The 16,039-nt window shown below is 33.1% G+C and overlaps 1 protein-coding gene across 3 annotated transcripts in view; it reads right to left on the bottom strand.

The window, feature by feature from the left end:
• Positions 1-3,502: 3,502 nt before the first annotated feature.
• Positions 3,503-16,039, bottom strand: part of LOC113404752 (uncharacterized) — a 38,558-nt gene continuing 26,021 nt past the window's right edge. The window contains exons 2-11 of one of the 3 annotated variants that reach the window (XM_064215714.1): positions 15,364-15,471; positions 11,156-11,947; positions 10,730-10,902; positions 9,793-10,421; positions 8,885-9,063; positions 8,329-8,622; positions 7,649-7,750; positions 6,361-6,595; positions 5,278-5,483; positions 3,503-4,775 (exon numbers count right to left, since the gene is read on the bottom strand). In XM_064215714.1, the coding sequence (XP_064071784.1) occupies positions 3,615-4,775; positions 5,278-5,483; positions 6,361-6,595; positions 7,649-7,750; positions 8,329-8,622; positions 8,885-9,063; positions 9,793-10,421; positions 10,730-10,902; positions 11,156-11,947 (3,771 nt within the window). In that variant the 5' untranslated portion in view covers positions 15,364-15,471 and the 3' untranslated portion in view covers positions 3,503-3,614. Of the gene's footprint in view, positions 4,776-5,277; positions 5,484-6,360; positions 6,596-7,648; positions 7,751-8,328; positions 8,623-8,884; positions 9,064-9,792; positions 10,422-10,729; positions 10,903-11,155; positions 11,948-15,358; positions 15,472-16,039 lie in introns of all 3 variants that reach the window. The other 2 variants (XM_064215713.1, XM_026645753.2) reach the window with 2 other exon arrangements.

Here is a 16,039-nt window from a genome sequence, read left to right as displayed (position 1 = left end):
GCGAATGCTTCAATTGTCAATAACATGACTACGTAAACAGCGAGCTGATGAAGCGTGCATAGGGCGTTGCTATAGCGACCGTCTATTATTGACGATTTAAAAAAGAAATTGCCTCTTACACGATCGCAGTAATTAAATATAGCCGATAGTTCCAGATAACCCGTCGAGTGGCAATAATACAAGAAAATCAGTTTGGGCTGAATACAGCATTTGCGTAAAAATTATAGCTCATTTGAGGGCTAATATAATTCATATATATTACGTATTTGTGGACGGTGACTGTGGATTTTCACTCAATAAAAATAATCTTAAAGAACATAGTCGCTGTTTTATTGCTTTTTCTGGTGACAATAAACTTCAACTTTTGCCCGAATTCAAATTACTTAAGTTACTTAAGTCAAATGACTTAATTCAAATTACTTAAGTGTCAAGAATATCTAAAAAAAATATTTTTACGGGATTAAGTTGTCGCTTCAATTTAGAAATATAGTTGAATCAAAGAATAATGTAGACCATGATGACCATCAGGGTCAGATTTGGGGGACGACTTCTCAATCGGAGATCGAGAGAATAAATTTATATACCCCGCAGTATAAATTTCTAAAGAAAAACCATCCCATTGTTAATTAGCTTAGTTCGACAAATTGATAGAAAATATTTTATCCCTTGGAGTTGTAAAAAAACTTTGAGATTTATTTGCGGGCTTTCGGACAGTAACGTAGAGTTTTCAATCATATTATTTCGATTTTAAAATTAATTTACCGCAATTTATTAGTTTGGTTTTTTAGTAATTGTTAAGTTTTTTATAAAATCAGTTTCACTTCTGGATATTTATTATCTATGAAAGATTTGATGTCCTTTATATAATACGTGTATAAACTAATATATTGTTGAACCATTAATGGGAATTTAATTTTAATGATTGTTAATACATCACACGTAATATATTCGAGTAGATTGTATGACGAATTTTTAAATGCTAGATGATTGTATTTGAATAAACAATTCTTATTACATGTATTTGTTTAATTTTCTAAGACTCCGTCGTCGGGCCAATTTATTTTTTATTGTAATTTAAAGAAAGGCAATTGGTCCAAGGTGTGTCAAATGGTTAAAACCAACAGACATAGTTTTGTTTGAATAAGTCATTATTTTTTTCCGTTATATATGTAGGCGAAATGACAAATTCTTCACCTGATGGTAAATTAACACATAGACATTGGCCCTTTAAGAAATATTACCTATTATTAGATGTTATGACCCTTTTGTCTCACACAGGAACACAACATTAGTAAATATCACTTTATAACGTTAGAACATATGATAATTGGGTGGTACCTCCCAAGACGGCTTGCAGAGCCCTACCACCAAGTAAAAGAATTAAAATAAGTAATAAAGTTAATTTGAAGTAGCTAGAAGTGTCTCTCTGTACTCGTAATAATTATTATATAACAATGAAATTCTTTACACGTAAAAAACAATAATGTAACACGTTTTTTTATTAAAATAAAACATTTTTTAATAAATATTTATAGTTTATTTTTCAACTGTATTTTAAATAATTGAATAATAAATGCTGTAGTATTTTTACAAATTTTAATAATTAAGAATATTTTGTTCTGTACAAGATTACTTAAAACTATTTACAATAATTGAAGTAAATAATAAATAACATACTTTTCAATAATTACCACTGGATATTAGTCATTATAATATATTTGGTAAAAACGTACAGATAATCATTTGGGATAAAAATAATAATAATTAAAAATTGTGTTTAAAATTTACCAATACATATTTGAAATTTAATTAAATATACTACTACCTAATCTTATTTAATATATAGTAAAGCCTCTTTATTTATTTAATATAAAACTAATATTTATTATAAATAAACACGTATATTATTTTTTATAGATACAATTTAATTCATGTCTTACATATAATTACAAAAAGAAGGAATAATTAAATAATACTTTAAAATAGTTTTAAAAAAGCATATTTTAGGAAGGCAGACGAATAAATTTGACACCTAGTGGTCACCTACCTTCAAAGATACCGAAAGAAGTGTCTTCTATCAATAAATAGAAATAACACTTCTGGGAATGACGAAGTGTCATTCCCGGAAGTTCTTCGTGATCTTTCAGAACCGGTTTCAGATTTTAGACTATCAATAACCAAATGTAATACTTTTATATTGATTAAAGATTTAAACATCGACTTCATTCACCGCAATGAGCTATTTATACATCTCGAGTCTCAATAAAGTTACGCCTTTGCCTCTTTTTTATAATAGATTTGCAAAAAATGCAAATGTCAGTGTCAAGTTCTATTTATAAAAACTTGCTGTCAGTGTAAAAGTCAAACAACAATCCATGATGTTTAAAAATATAACTCTGTACGTCTGTTACGTTTTCACGACATAACAGAACCATGGGAAAGACAAGCAAATATGTTTCTTTATAAAAAATTACTGCAATTATTATGTTCCTTTGTAAGAATCAAAAGACACAGTACAATTATTTTTATTACCTATGTATTAGTAAAAATAAAATTGTAATACTGATATGAATTGTAAGTGTAATTACGAATAAAAAAAAATATTAGCCAATGAACACTTTCAAGCATGCATGCATACATGACGCAGTAAATAGGAATGAATATGCACATTTAAATAAACAATATGTAAACAATTATATTACGTGTTGCATAGGTGAAAAAAAAATGTATATACTCGTATACAATATTGATTTAAAAAGTATAAATTAATTGTTAAAAATTTTGACAAAACATGTGCAATATACTGATGTGATTCGACTATTTATTTAGAATGAAACTACAAAACATATATGCATGCTTGTATAAATAAATATGCTAATATATGCATATACTTATACTATTACTCCTATTACTGAATAAAAACTTACGAGTAAAGCGTACGACTAGATAGATATCGAAAATCGATATTTTGAAAATAATTAAAGTTCAAAAGGCAAGTTCGTATCAAGCCTCGCCATTGCGTTTCTATTTTACTACAGAATTATTTTAAATTTAGAACATTAATATATCTTCAACATAAATACAGGAATGTGTCCCTATAAAAGTTAAAAAATATTTCCAAAAGTGTTTAAAAAAACACATGATCGTCAAAACGAACATTTCATGAATATTGAATATACGAGTAGGTACAATATATGTAGGTACATATATATCCTAAAGTAATGCAGGAACTTCGGAAGTTCGACGACCAAAATGTATAAAGTTTCCAAGTGTGAAATCATAGAAATGACACGTATGGCATTTCATATAACAATTTATTAATTAGAGTCAAACTATCCTACAGAAAAGTAGCCCTATTCAAGTGCCAAAAGGTCTAATCATGATGAAATAATTGATGTTTTATCAACAGTAATGAAACGAATGAATCCTTCGACGGCTGAGGATCAACCCGATGTCTAGATATGAGGAAAGAAGAAAGTCTCTCTAAAAGTGTCGATTAAAAAGAGAAAGAAAAAGTATTCAAGAAAAAATTTTAAAAGTGTTTTAATCGACAAAATCAAGTCGTCTAAGTAGCGTTAAACTCGTTTTCAAGGAGATCTCTTCTTTAGTTTGTGTCAAGAGAATCTAGAGTCATCCTGCGCAAGAGACTTGGGCTTTGACGCTTTAGCTTCGAAGTTCATGCCCTGAGTACCCCCCCTCCAACCGGTACTCCTATTAGAATAAGTCGATGACGTAACTGGTACCTTACGCGTCTGCTTGATCTTAAGCTTATTCAACCACAAATCCCTAGTCTTCTTATTACCGAGGACGAAGAACAGGAACAGCATCAAACCTTGATATGTCGCTGTCAACGTGAAAAAGTAAGCAGCGACGACATTATAAGCGAAGAGACCAAAAATCCAAGGCAAACCGAATAAGAAAACTAACAAGCAGCTGACGGAAGCGCATCGCAACGCTTCGTTCGTATCCCCGTGCCTTTGAATACCTCTGGATGCGAACACGGAACGTACTATTAGAAAGAATAGCGTCCAGTTCACTAGCAAGATGAGAGCTATCGGTGCGTACACCGCTAGCCAGAGACCGAGACCGGAAGGGTAACAAAAGGATGTACTGGGTGTCTTCTCTTCGAATGGACCCGCGTATGACTGAGGGTTGATTGAGAGAAGAACGCCAATGACCGCGCAGGGAGCTCCCCAAGAAAACGCGGACGCTCTTAGCAACTTGTGCGAAGCGTCTCTAGTAAAGACAAGAACCAATCTCCTGTATGATAGGACAGCCGCAACCAACATCCAGCAGAATGAGGCGAGTACGGAATAATGCAAAACAATACCGGTGAGCATACAAAATACATTGCATTGATCGAATTTCGCGAAAATTACTATTAAGAAACTTAGTGCTACCATAAAAATAGCTATGCAGAGTTGCAGCCAGATCTTGTTGTTGAAGTCCCTCCTCCAAGACCTGAAGATGGCGGCTGTCACTCCCACAAATATTAATCCGAATAGGGAAAGGCAGCAACCGATGATCGTGAGAAGTTCCAGGATGTCCTCATCCTTTTGAGAGAAGACACTTCGAGGGAAAAGCACCTCGGCGAAGTGAGTGAGATGGGTACATCTGCAAGTATCCAACATACCTGGTTGCGTGGCGCGGATAAGAGTGCAACCTTCTTGCGACCAGTAACCGGATCCATTATTGAGGAATTCCCAGTAAGCACAAGTTCGACTCTGATTACGGATCGGATCTACTGTCAAAGGGCTAAGATGGATGTCAATTACCTGAAAAAAACAGCATGGTTTAAATAAAATTTAATAATAGAGTCGACAGTTACTTTAGGATTAAATATTATATCAAAAATATCAACTTATTTAATACTTCATCACTTTATATACATATAGTATATTTTTTCTTTGAACGTATCGGTACGTATCGGTTCATGGCCTAAAGACGCCGAATCGTCTGTAGATGGTAGGCTATTATATTTTAAAATCGTTAACCCTTCCTTCCTTTTTCATTAAATGCCCAACGACGCGATCGGTTAACAGCTAGTACTTTATGAATTTATCCTTTTGTTATAATATAAAAGATATACATACAGTTTCCCTCGTCTCAACTCAACACATACATCTGTTGTTACAATTAAAGACAATTTGATTACAACAAGCGGCTGTAGAAATTACAATAATTAATTAACCTGGATCAAAAATCCCGCGCAAATTACTATTAAGAATCGGACCATGACCCTATAATTTATCAAAATTTCTAAACAACAAATCTTACCTCCCCGTTCTCGAACTGTGTGACCTCCCCGACCTTGATGCTCAGGACCCTACTGTTGACGGAGTACAGTCCCTCGTTAGGCTGGAAGGCTCGGTCGTTTCTGAATACGACGAAGCTAATGCGATGAGACGTTTCTGACACGGACTGCGGGAGATGGACTACTACCTCGTTGTTCTCCGAGTCCAGGACTGTTGAGTTTGGTACAGCTAAAAATTATTGCAATTGTTCGATTTAGTAAGCAATCGTCAATATTGTAAAGGTCGCCGGTTAAGTATAGCTGGCGATCCTTGGCCAGAAGGGGGATATTTTGTGCAGCAGGAGATGTCTCTCGGCTGAAATGATAATGATATTAAAATATGACATATTTTTGCGATTCAACAGGGAAACGCTGCTGGCATTCTTGCCACTATTCCACGCAATCTTGATCTGTACAGTAACTGTTTGTTTTTACTTATACATGCTTAAAGCCTTGATAAGAAATCAACATATTCTTTATTCAACTAGGATCATAAAATCACTTTTGAATAGTCATGTTACAGTGTTGAATTAAATCGAAAGCCAAGCGATGCATTTTAGTATAATACAAGAAAATGAAAATCATAAAGACGTGGCTTAGAACTACGTGTTATTTTCAGTCGATGTTTCGAGTATCGATCGCTGCTACTATTAAAATTCAGCGTACAAATTACTTTTATTTCATTTAATTGGATAATTTCTATCATCTGTATTAATATTGACGTCGAACTGCCACAGTCACATCGTCGGAGATATAACATCCTCAGTGAATACCAATTTCCGTAGCGCGACGAACCGAACGTCGTGCGCAAATGTATTGCTCTTTGATCCGGTACTAAATACAAACAACAAATATTTTTGCGGATAGTATCAATATCGAATTGGCGTTTACGTAGACAATTCTACTGAAATTCTTTAACAAAACGAATTCCTTATGAATTCAGTATCCACTCGTTAAATATTAATAGGTCTACTACTTACCAATTTTTGCAGAGGTGACCACTTACCATCAAATATTTATATTGATTGTTATTTTATATATTAATGTTTATATTCAAATAAACTCACTTGAAATGATCTCAAAAGCGTCATCCGTAAAGACATCAGTATCTCTGTTTGCTATCTTCAAACCCCTGACAGGATGACCAGGATTGGCATCTGCCATCAACAATGCAATGTTTCCTCTAACGGCGGCTGCACTTCTTGAGCCGTTCAGTTCTATGGCGGAACCGAGTCGATCCAGCAGATGCAGCAATTGTCCTGGAATTTCCAGGGTATCGTGAACTTGTAGGATGTCGTCCACCTAAAATGTGTTTTTTTTTTATAAATATAACATAGATAATATATAAGACGGATCAATTTTAAGACGGCAGAAAATGCTTGCCGGGAAGTAAAATATAAATGGGCTACCCCTATAATAGTAACCTATAGGTAAATATTTCATATTAGTCGTATGGTTCAAACTTTTGTTCACACTGTCTATTTTAAATCATGCGTGTCCTAAGCAATTTTGCATGCAAACATGCGAAATTGTTTAGGACTTGAATGGCTTGTAAACGCCTAAAGCCAATACCCCTGTAAAAGTCTTTCAATGAGGCTATTAAAATATGTTAAAATTTTCACAAATTATTTTTTATGTACCCCACACACTCGACCACCTCAAACAAATATTGTAAAACAAGATGACAACTGGCTTTCACAACAAGTCCTTGTGGATATTGAACTAACAAAGCAAATACAACAAAACTTCTTAATGAAACTAGGTAAAAGCCAACAGTTTATGAAAAAAGGGTAGTAGAAAAAAATGGTCACTTCCGATTATTTTGATTGGAAAAAAGTTAACAGCTTAATTGCAAAATAAAAATATAAATACGTAGAAGTTAAAAAAAAATCAAAATATTAATAGAATTAATTATTTGAAATATCTTTTGTGACATTCAAATTGGAAAGGTGAGTAAGCCAATTTAATTACAGGCATAAGAGACATAACATTTCACTTCCCAATGGTGGTGAATTGGCGATGTAAGGAATAGTTATTATTTCTTACGACACAAATGTCTAAAGGTGTTGGTGACCACGTATCATCAATTGTTGGCCTTTGTGCCCGTCAGCCTATTGATATTATTAAAAAAGATTAGTTACTCGGCAGCCAAAATTCGACCGTAATAATCAAGAGATCAAAATATTTGCTTGTTTCGAAGATTTTCTTCTAACTTACAAATTCCTATTGATAACACTAATATAATCCTCCTTAATAACTACAAATCAGAAAAAGAAAGTCCGTTGACAAACAGAGAATAAATAAAAAATATTAACTGTTTTGCATATTAATATATTGATAATAAGCAAAAATTACCTGATTGAATACGTCGTCGATGTCCTCAACCATCACGGGGGTACTGCCATTGTTCACCAACCTATCCAGGTCTTGAAGAACTTGCTCCAGTTGCTCTTCCGGCTGGGGAAAATATAAGTAAACGTTACTGCTATTTATTTCATTTTACCGAAATAATTTACCTTTACCTCCAATTAAAAAATAGGTCATTAAAGATGTACACACGTGAAAAATACAATTCATATGCCCTTAGTACTTACTTACTATTTAACTATTTGCATCCACTTTAACGAAATAAAAATAGAAAATAGGCAATCGCTCAAAATGTCTTGTTTGTTCGCTAATTTCTTCAAAAATTCACTAGAATGATGTATTATTATTACTTTAATTCTTGCAAATATTATATGATGCTGTATAATATGCTCTGATGTGATTAGACGACGAACATCGAACCTTCCAATTTTAATTAAGAAGGTTTACATTATGTAAGTAGGTACGTATTGAAAATTTATTAATTTTTAAAGTTTGCCATCGCCATTTTAACATCACATCACTTCAAATATAGTATCCGACATAAATAAGCAACATTGTGAAATCTTCTTGCACATAACATTAATATTGCAAAAATATTTCATGTATACCAAGACATAACGTTAAAAAACCGAACACACAAACGTTTATACAAAGTCTCATGGACTTACCGGTCTTACAATGGGAGTAGAAGATGTAGAAGATGGTGGGGATGTAGTGGTTTCTGTACACGGTTTATCTTTATCAGACGTTAGACCAACACTGTCTGTAGTACTATCTACAGTTATATCAGTAGTGCTTATTGTTGCATTGGTTGTAGTTGGTTCGTCTGTTTCTGTTTCACTCGTTACATTACTTCGATAATCTGCTAGTGTTGTAGATGTTTTAATGATATCATCTGTTATTGATTCGTATATTTCTTCAGAACTATCACTGTCGTCTAGTATTGGTAGAGATATTGTCGTCTATAATTTGTTAGTTATTGGTTAATTACATGCGATGTAGGAAATTCAGTATATTTCTTTAATTAAGAAAATCAGGTCATCGTGATAAATTATCAATCACATAAATATATTAATCAGAAATCTTAAACAGTTATTATATAGTTATTATTATTAACAAAGTGTTGGTTATTATTTGAATGATAAAAAGTAAAAAGATAGAAGAGGTGCAACTTCGAAACGTGTAATAAGGAATAGTATGTAAATAGTAAAATATTTTACTCACCGATGATGGGACCACAGAAGGCATAACGATGGCTATGCCATCGTCTTGCATTCTAAAAGTCTTGTCGATACCAACGTACGTGGTACAGTTGGCTTTTGCAGTGGTCACCCATTGGACGCCTTCGTTGAAATTTCCGACGCACGTGTGAGTTCGACACGCAGCAGTGTCGAATGATTCTCCTGAAATTGCCAAAACGGGATTATTGGAATATGGCTTATATTAAAGGAACATTTAAAAGTTTGTTTCATTTCCTAATTATTATTTTTTATGACATTTGTTCGCGGACGAGCCTATGACCCATCTGATGGTAAGTGATCACCACCGCCCATAGACGATGGCGCTGTAAGATATATTAACCATTTCTTACATCGCCTACATACATGGTCGCCCACCAACCTTGGGAACTAAAATGTTATGTCCCTGGTGCCTGTAGTTACACTGGTTTACTCTCATACTGAGTACTGTTGTTTGGCGATAGAATATCTAATGAGAGAATGATACCAACCCAATGACGGACTTGCAAAACCCTACCAAGTAAGAATACTGTAAAACCTACTTATTGAAATTTCAAATTCAAACAATGATGTCTAAAACTTTATGCAAGTAACATGTATTAAATTAGTTGCGAGCCCTTGATCTGAACAAATGAGCACAGATAAGATAATAAGATAAATTCTACAATTAAACTATAATTACAAATACTAAAATTCAAATACGCTTTCATAGGCACTTTTGAATCGTCATTTCAAACCATTGTATCAAACTAAACACGGGTATTTTCCACCGGTTCGGAATGTAATTTCTACCGAGAAGAACCGGCGAGAAGCTCAGATAACTAATAATTTCTGTAAAAAATCGTCTAAGTTCAGGTTAGGATTATTCAAGCATTTGATAAGTTATTTACTCACCAAGCGCCATTTGAGGAATCGTATCAAATCCTTTACAGTAAAAAACTGGCTTCATCGATAAAATCTCCATTTGATCCCAAAACCCTGGTGTAACCGGCTTCATGTCAGGACTCAACTCAACGTGCACCAGAACCGTTCGCCTATCCATATACAATCTTTTTAGCTTCATCTTAAGAATCACAGTTTTCTCGTTTTGAACAAATACTGAATTTTTAAAACTTTTCAAAACATCTTCCGTTATATTGGAATTTATTTCGCCATAAACGTTAATATATTTTGTTCTATAAAATATGTACTCCTTCAACTTCGCCTCCCACACTTTGAAAAGTTTTGGCAAATCGTCCAATTTGTACAGCTTATTATTCTTTAACTTTATGGCGTATACATTAATAAGTGACTGTTTTTCTCTAACGAATAAAACCTTTTTTGATTCCTTAACTGTATATTTTTTGGTATTAATATGAGTACACCAATAGTACCCGTCATCTTTTGGTTTTAAGATGAACTCATTCGTTTCGTCGACACGTTTCTTGTTAATCTTTACTGGATATCGGTTTACCGAATCAGTAAAACAGTATATATCATCACCGCTCAATGTATCGTTAGTTATCAATGTCAATTTGTTTTCCCTAAAAATGAGGTAATCAATTTATAACAAAATATTATATTTTTTTAACTACGCAAGTAAGGGATGTTTTAGGCTCTATGCAATATTAAAATTAAATTGTACTAATGGAACAATAAATCAATCTTGGTATTATCAGGAAAAAAGTGTATTTTAGCAATTTGCTTAGTTTGCTATAAAAATATTTGCAAGTATACTCTACTTTAAGTATTTAATAAAGGAAATAAAAAGATTTAAAACAAACATTATTTCTATTCCTATAAGTAACATGTTACATATTTATAATTTAATAGTATATGAAGCTATGCTTACAAATCAATGGCAACATCCAAAGTTAAGTCTTCTAAAGGAACAGAGTGTTCACAAATGACATCATAGAAAATATAAGAACTATTTACGAGGTTCCAAATATCATTATGAAGAGATCCAAACAAAGTGTCATTGTAGTAAAAGAAATTTTGAAAATTCCATTCACCTAATGGTATCTGAAAAAAATAATTACATTGTAATCATATTTAGTTAAGACATTTCATAAATTCTCTGTTCTTCCGTTCCATAAAAACAATTTAATGGCCAGACCCGTAATCAAACCCAGGATCTCAGGATCCACGATCCTTATAAATAAACTACAAGACCAATCAGACAGTCGGTCATAAAAAACATCAATTTATATAAAATATTGGCAAATTAGGCAAAACTTCTGAATCTAAGCTAACTTACACTTTAAGGGTAAATTACCTCACTATGATCATTTGTCGCATCATATCTCAACAGGGAATAATCGGAGCTCATTACAATACCCAACGGATATGTATAATTTATTCCTGAATTTCGAAACATTGGGTAATTGGAGAGTCTCCAACCACGATTCAGTAGTGAACCTCCTTTCTTCGTACAAAGATCCTGGGCCTGGTTCCATGTCGCTCGAACTGCACCACCCCCAACCCCAGTCAAGGCCGACAAGCATGTGGACTCTGGACTCCAAAACCTCAAAGAATCCTTTAAGCCTTCACAACCTTCGCCCTTAGTATTATCTTTATAATCATAAGCTTTAATAACGCAGAAACTATATTGCTGTTCGTTGCACTTCACTGCAGTATAATTGCTAACTGGGTCAATAACTAGGCATAACTCTTCTTCTAAATCTAATGTAGGATCGATTGTGACATCATAGACGGCGTCGAATTTGTCTCCGATAGTTTTCGTGTTAGACCAGTCGACGAAGAGTCCCCCTGGATGCATAGATTTGTACTCCGTCCATATCACATAATCTGGTTTCGTAATATTCATTTCATTATACAATTTGGAAGTGTACAAATTTCCGGCACAATCTTTGTATTTGTCTGCGAATGTTTCTGGTCCTTTCCGTCGAAAACAATATGGGGTATTTTTACTTTTTGTGAAGAAAATTGAATATCCGATTGGGCAGTACGTTGTGTCGTAGGTCTCCTGGCCATAGGCAATTGGTGAATCTATCCATATCAGGAGTAATATAGCTGCTTGAAGTATAACTTCAATTTGTAAATGCATCTGGAACAAAATTACTAGTATTTTACAAATCTTAGAAAAAGTTTTCGTGCGATAAAATTAATTGTACTTAATAATCTAATGATAAAAATAGTTGTTGATGAGAATATTGATAAATTTTATAAAAAAATCAACAGCAATTATTAGCAACAGTTTCAATGGAGATAATGACAATATGATCATCAATATGTTTACAAGAACATATTAGAAGGTGGGGTCGGATCACCGAATAGTTTATACAATAAAATATGTACACAGAGAGTGTATTATATCTTTTTTCGATCACAAAAAGCTGAAACATTTGGACTGGACTTTATCTAATCTAGAGATAGTGAAAAGGCACTTGACGTTATTGCCGATACACTATCATTAGCCTATGATTGTATTACCCAACGGCCATCTATTATGCAATTAGTTACTCATATATTTAGCTTATTTGTATGAGGTAGCTTACCGAAACTAATCATCCCATTTTTATTTTATACAGTATTCCTATTTCCCTTTTGATTGAACTTGGTAAAGTTTACTTACCAAAACGGCGATATCGCTCGACGGAAATACTAGTATTACTTATCGTAATGTGGCATTGTCAATCGCAAAATGCGATAATAATATAAAAAAACAGTATATGTTTATCATGATTTTAGCTTTTTATATTTATTTGAAGATGTTGATAAGTTTGTGTATTGACTCATTTCATTCGGATTTAAAAGATTTAGTAAAGCCCTTATGTCTACACTTGGTAAAGGATTTATCATTCCTTAAGAAGTGGAGCTTATTTCACCACGCAGCACCGGTACGGATTGGAAGTGTTTAATACGTGGCTGAGTTAATTTCTTCATCTCAGTGTAGGTTTCCTCTTGATGTTAATCAAAGCCTCTTTCTCCTTCATCATCGATTACGGGATAAGTTATATATAATAATATCAATATATGAAATTGTAAGTATATGAGATCGTTTTGACACAACGCAACCGATGCGTCGTGCGGTACTCCACGTGGATTCGAAAGACCTCTCATTAAAAGTGAAAAACTTACAACCCATACTTAGGTGCACCAGATAGGTGACTGACTTTAGGCTATCTCAACTCTCGCATAACATGACGTTAAGTATTGCTTAGGAAATCGAAGACAAATTACTTAATTTTCGGGTAGTCAGACAAAGATATTCTAAGCAACAAACCTGAATACTAAGTTTATTCAGTATATTAATGCTACAATTTGGAACCGTTTAAAATATTTTTTTGATATTAAATTACGTTAAATTAACGTTATAAAAATATTCAAGTCGATTCAGCTGCTTTCTTGAATTAAAAACCGCGTTCCAAAGAACAAATGGGAAGTTGGAAGGCACGTGGAGGCAATACACACCTAGACCACTGCATTTTTGTTTTGTCTTTTTTTATAAGTAATAATATTTGAGACGATTGCTTTAAGACGTATTATTTTACATAATTAAATTAGTATATACACGATTTAAGAAATTACGCTAAGCCATGAAACCTGTGTTTTTGTTAGATTTTTTGTAATTAACTTTCATAGCGATTTCCGTCCGTTGAGTCCTGTTTTTCAGTTCATTATTTCTTCAATGAAGCCGAAGGTTCGACAACTTTCGAAACGTGCGTAACTCAACCCAATCTAAAATATATGCATTTTCTAGTTCAATTATTGGTTCAGTTAAAACAGTTTCAACAAATCCACGCATACCTTGAAATTACGAAATAATATACCAAATCTTATAGTCATAATCATCATACTTGGTAAATAGGAAGAACAATTGTTAAGCAAATTGGTTGAACAAAAGGTCGCCGGTTTCATAGCCGCACATAATGAGGTCGAAACATCAAATAAGATTGGGCGCGCGGCAACCTTGATGACTGTCACCGGAGTATTTTTGTGAAATAGCTGACGTAATTGCTTTGCGTAATGAGTATGATTTGTCAAAGGTCTATGAGGACTTTCATAACATAATAGCTGTGCTGCTACCCTATTGGGTACTATTATAAATTTTACAATAAAATACCAATAAGGACTCTTATTTTAATCCAATTTAAAAAAAAAGAACACTTGAGTTCGTATAGAGAAAAAGGAGGGCGATGATGATAATCATGAGACTAAGAAACATTTCCTGAAATTACACATGATTTTATTTAAATTTAAATTTCAATAAGATATTGCGATTCCATATTATGATTACAATGTGTTAAATTGTTCGAGGTGTTGTATTGCAAGTGTTTGACATTTATTCGGACGAATACATCGTGTAGGAAGATACGGAGAACAGATGCTTTCACAATTGCATCATAAATTTCAATCGAATTTATTCATAGTAAATCATAAGCGTGCCTATTATTCATTTTTTAACCTTCATTTTATCTTCTTCGTCCTACGTAATATTGGTGAAATAATTCGTGCCACACCTTTCATGTCAGATATAAATAATCTATATAGGATTAATATAGGTAGACGACTGTTTGTATAAATACCAATTCTAATGGCGATCGGTTGAACGGTTTGGAAGTTGATGTGCTTCAGCAACTTGCAACGAAGGAGATATGAGAGTTGTCTTCAAAAAATACATATATACATTCGGAATCTTGTTGGATCAACCTTTAGGCCTGTTGCTAAAGCTTAAGAGAAATTTATATTGTAAACCATAAATAAATGTACCAATTAGAAGGTATTAAATTTAATCTTGCGCATCTTCGCGACGACAGTTCACATTATTCGATATTTATTTTACACTTCTTTCTCTTGTGAGCACAAGAGCCGTGGTCTCTAATTCCTTATACACTCAATTATTATATTCAAATAAAGAAAACAGAAAGAGTTTATGCACAAGACCAAACGATGTATTTCGCAAACACATACCATCCATTTTTTTTTTCATCAACTAATTAAGCATTGGACCATCGTAATGGAATACGTTCAAATCCTTCCGCAAATGGAGTGAAGGCTTTAGCCTAGCTATTTAGACAATGTTACTATACTTTTCATCAATATTCAAGATTTATAGTATAGAATTATAGTATAATTACACTCAAATCATATAAATGATTTCTATAGTTTTTTTTCAATTGTTTTTTAATTCGTATTTTAAACCACTTTTAATATTGTGTTATTATAATTAACATTATACATTAACATTATAATTTGTTAAAATTCGCAAGAGCTTTGTTTTAATAATTTGCTATGTTTATTTTGCTATTTCAAAATTTAATTGTACAATAAACTTTAGAACAGTAAGCGGCTTATAAATTCTACATGAAACTAATTACAATCAGGATAGCTTTTTAATTCTAAAACTATTTACTCAAATGACGATCAGAGACAAATTAAATTAATTTAGAGCACAAAATAGCACTGACGGAAATCGCATAACTATAGAAGCAAAGAATCATATAAAAAGTATCACCTTGCCTTTTTCAAGAACGACCGTCACGCTCGCACGGTGTGGTAACGATGACGCTCATCTTACAAGATTCCCATTGACGCCCGACTTCGCTTACTTTCTTAATATTTCTCGATCTGTAAAAATATAAATTAATAATTATTATGCAAGTAATACCTATGACATAGAAACTATAATCCATACTAATATTATAAATGCGAAAGTAATTCTGTCTGTCTGTCTCGCTTTCACGCCAAAACTACTGGACCGATTTAAATGAAATTTGGTACACAAATAATCTAGAGCCTGAGAAAGAACATAGGCTACTTTTTACCTGGAAAAAAGTGCTGTAAAGGGTTGAAAAGGGGCATGAAAGGTTGTAAGTTGTTGAAAGTATTGTCATTTTTAGAACTAGAAGCATAAAACTTATATTTAAGGCTGTTCACTTATAAACTAACATATCATGACACCCACTAAGGAGGGAATTTGGGAAATTCTACCCCTAAAGGGGTGAAATAGGGGTTGAACGTTTGTATGAAAATCCGTAATTTTTTAAGTTAGAAACATGAAACTTTATTTTCGGGATACTGATTAAAAAAGAGTAGATACTTAAGTGTTTCTGAATATTCTATCCTTACGGAGGTGAAATAAGGGTTGAAAGTTTGTATAGAAGACCGTCATTTTTGAAATTAGAGGCATGAAACT

Source organism: Vanessa tameamea, chromosome 8 (genome assembly GCF_037043105.1).
Source record: "Vanessa tameamea isolate UH-Manoa-2023 chromosome 8, ilVanTame1 primary haplotype, whole genome shotgun sequence".
In the NCBI taxonomy this organism is placed as follows: domain Eukaryota; kingdom Metazoa; phylum Arthropoda; class Insecta; order Lepidoptera; family Nymphalidae; genus Vanessa; species Vanessa tameamea.
The sequence above is the reverse complement of the archived record's forward strand: the minus strand, read 5'-3'. Positions and strand labels throughout refer to the sequence as shown.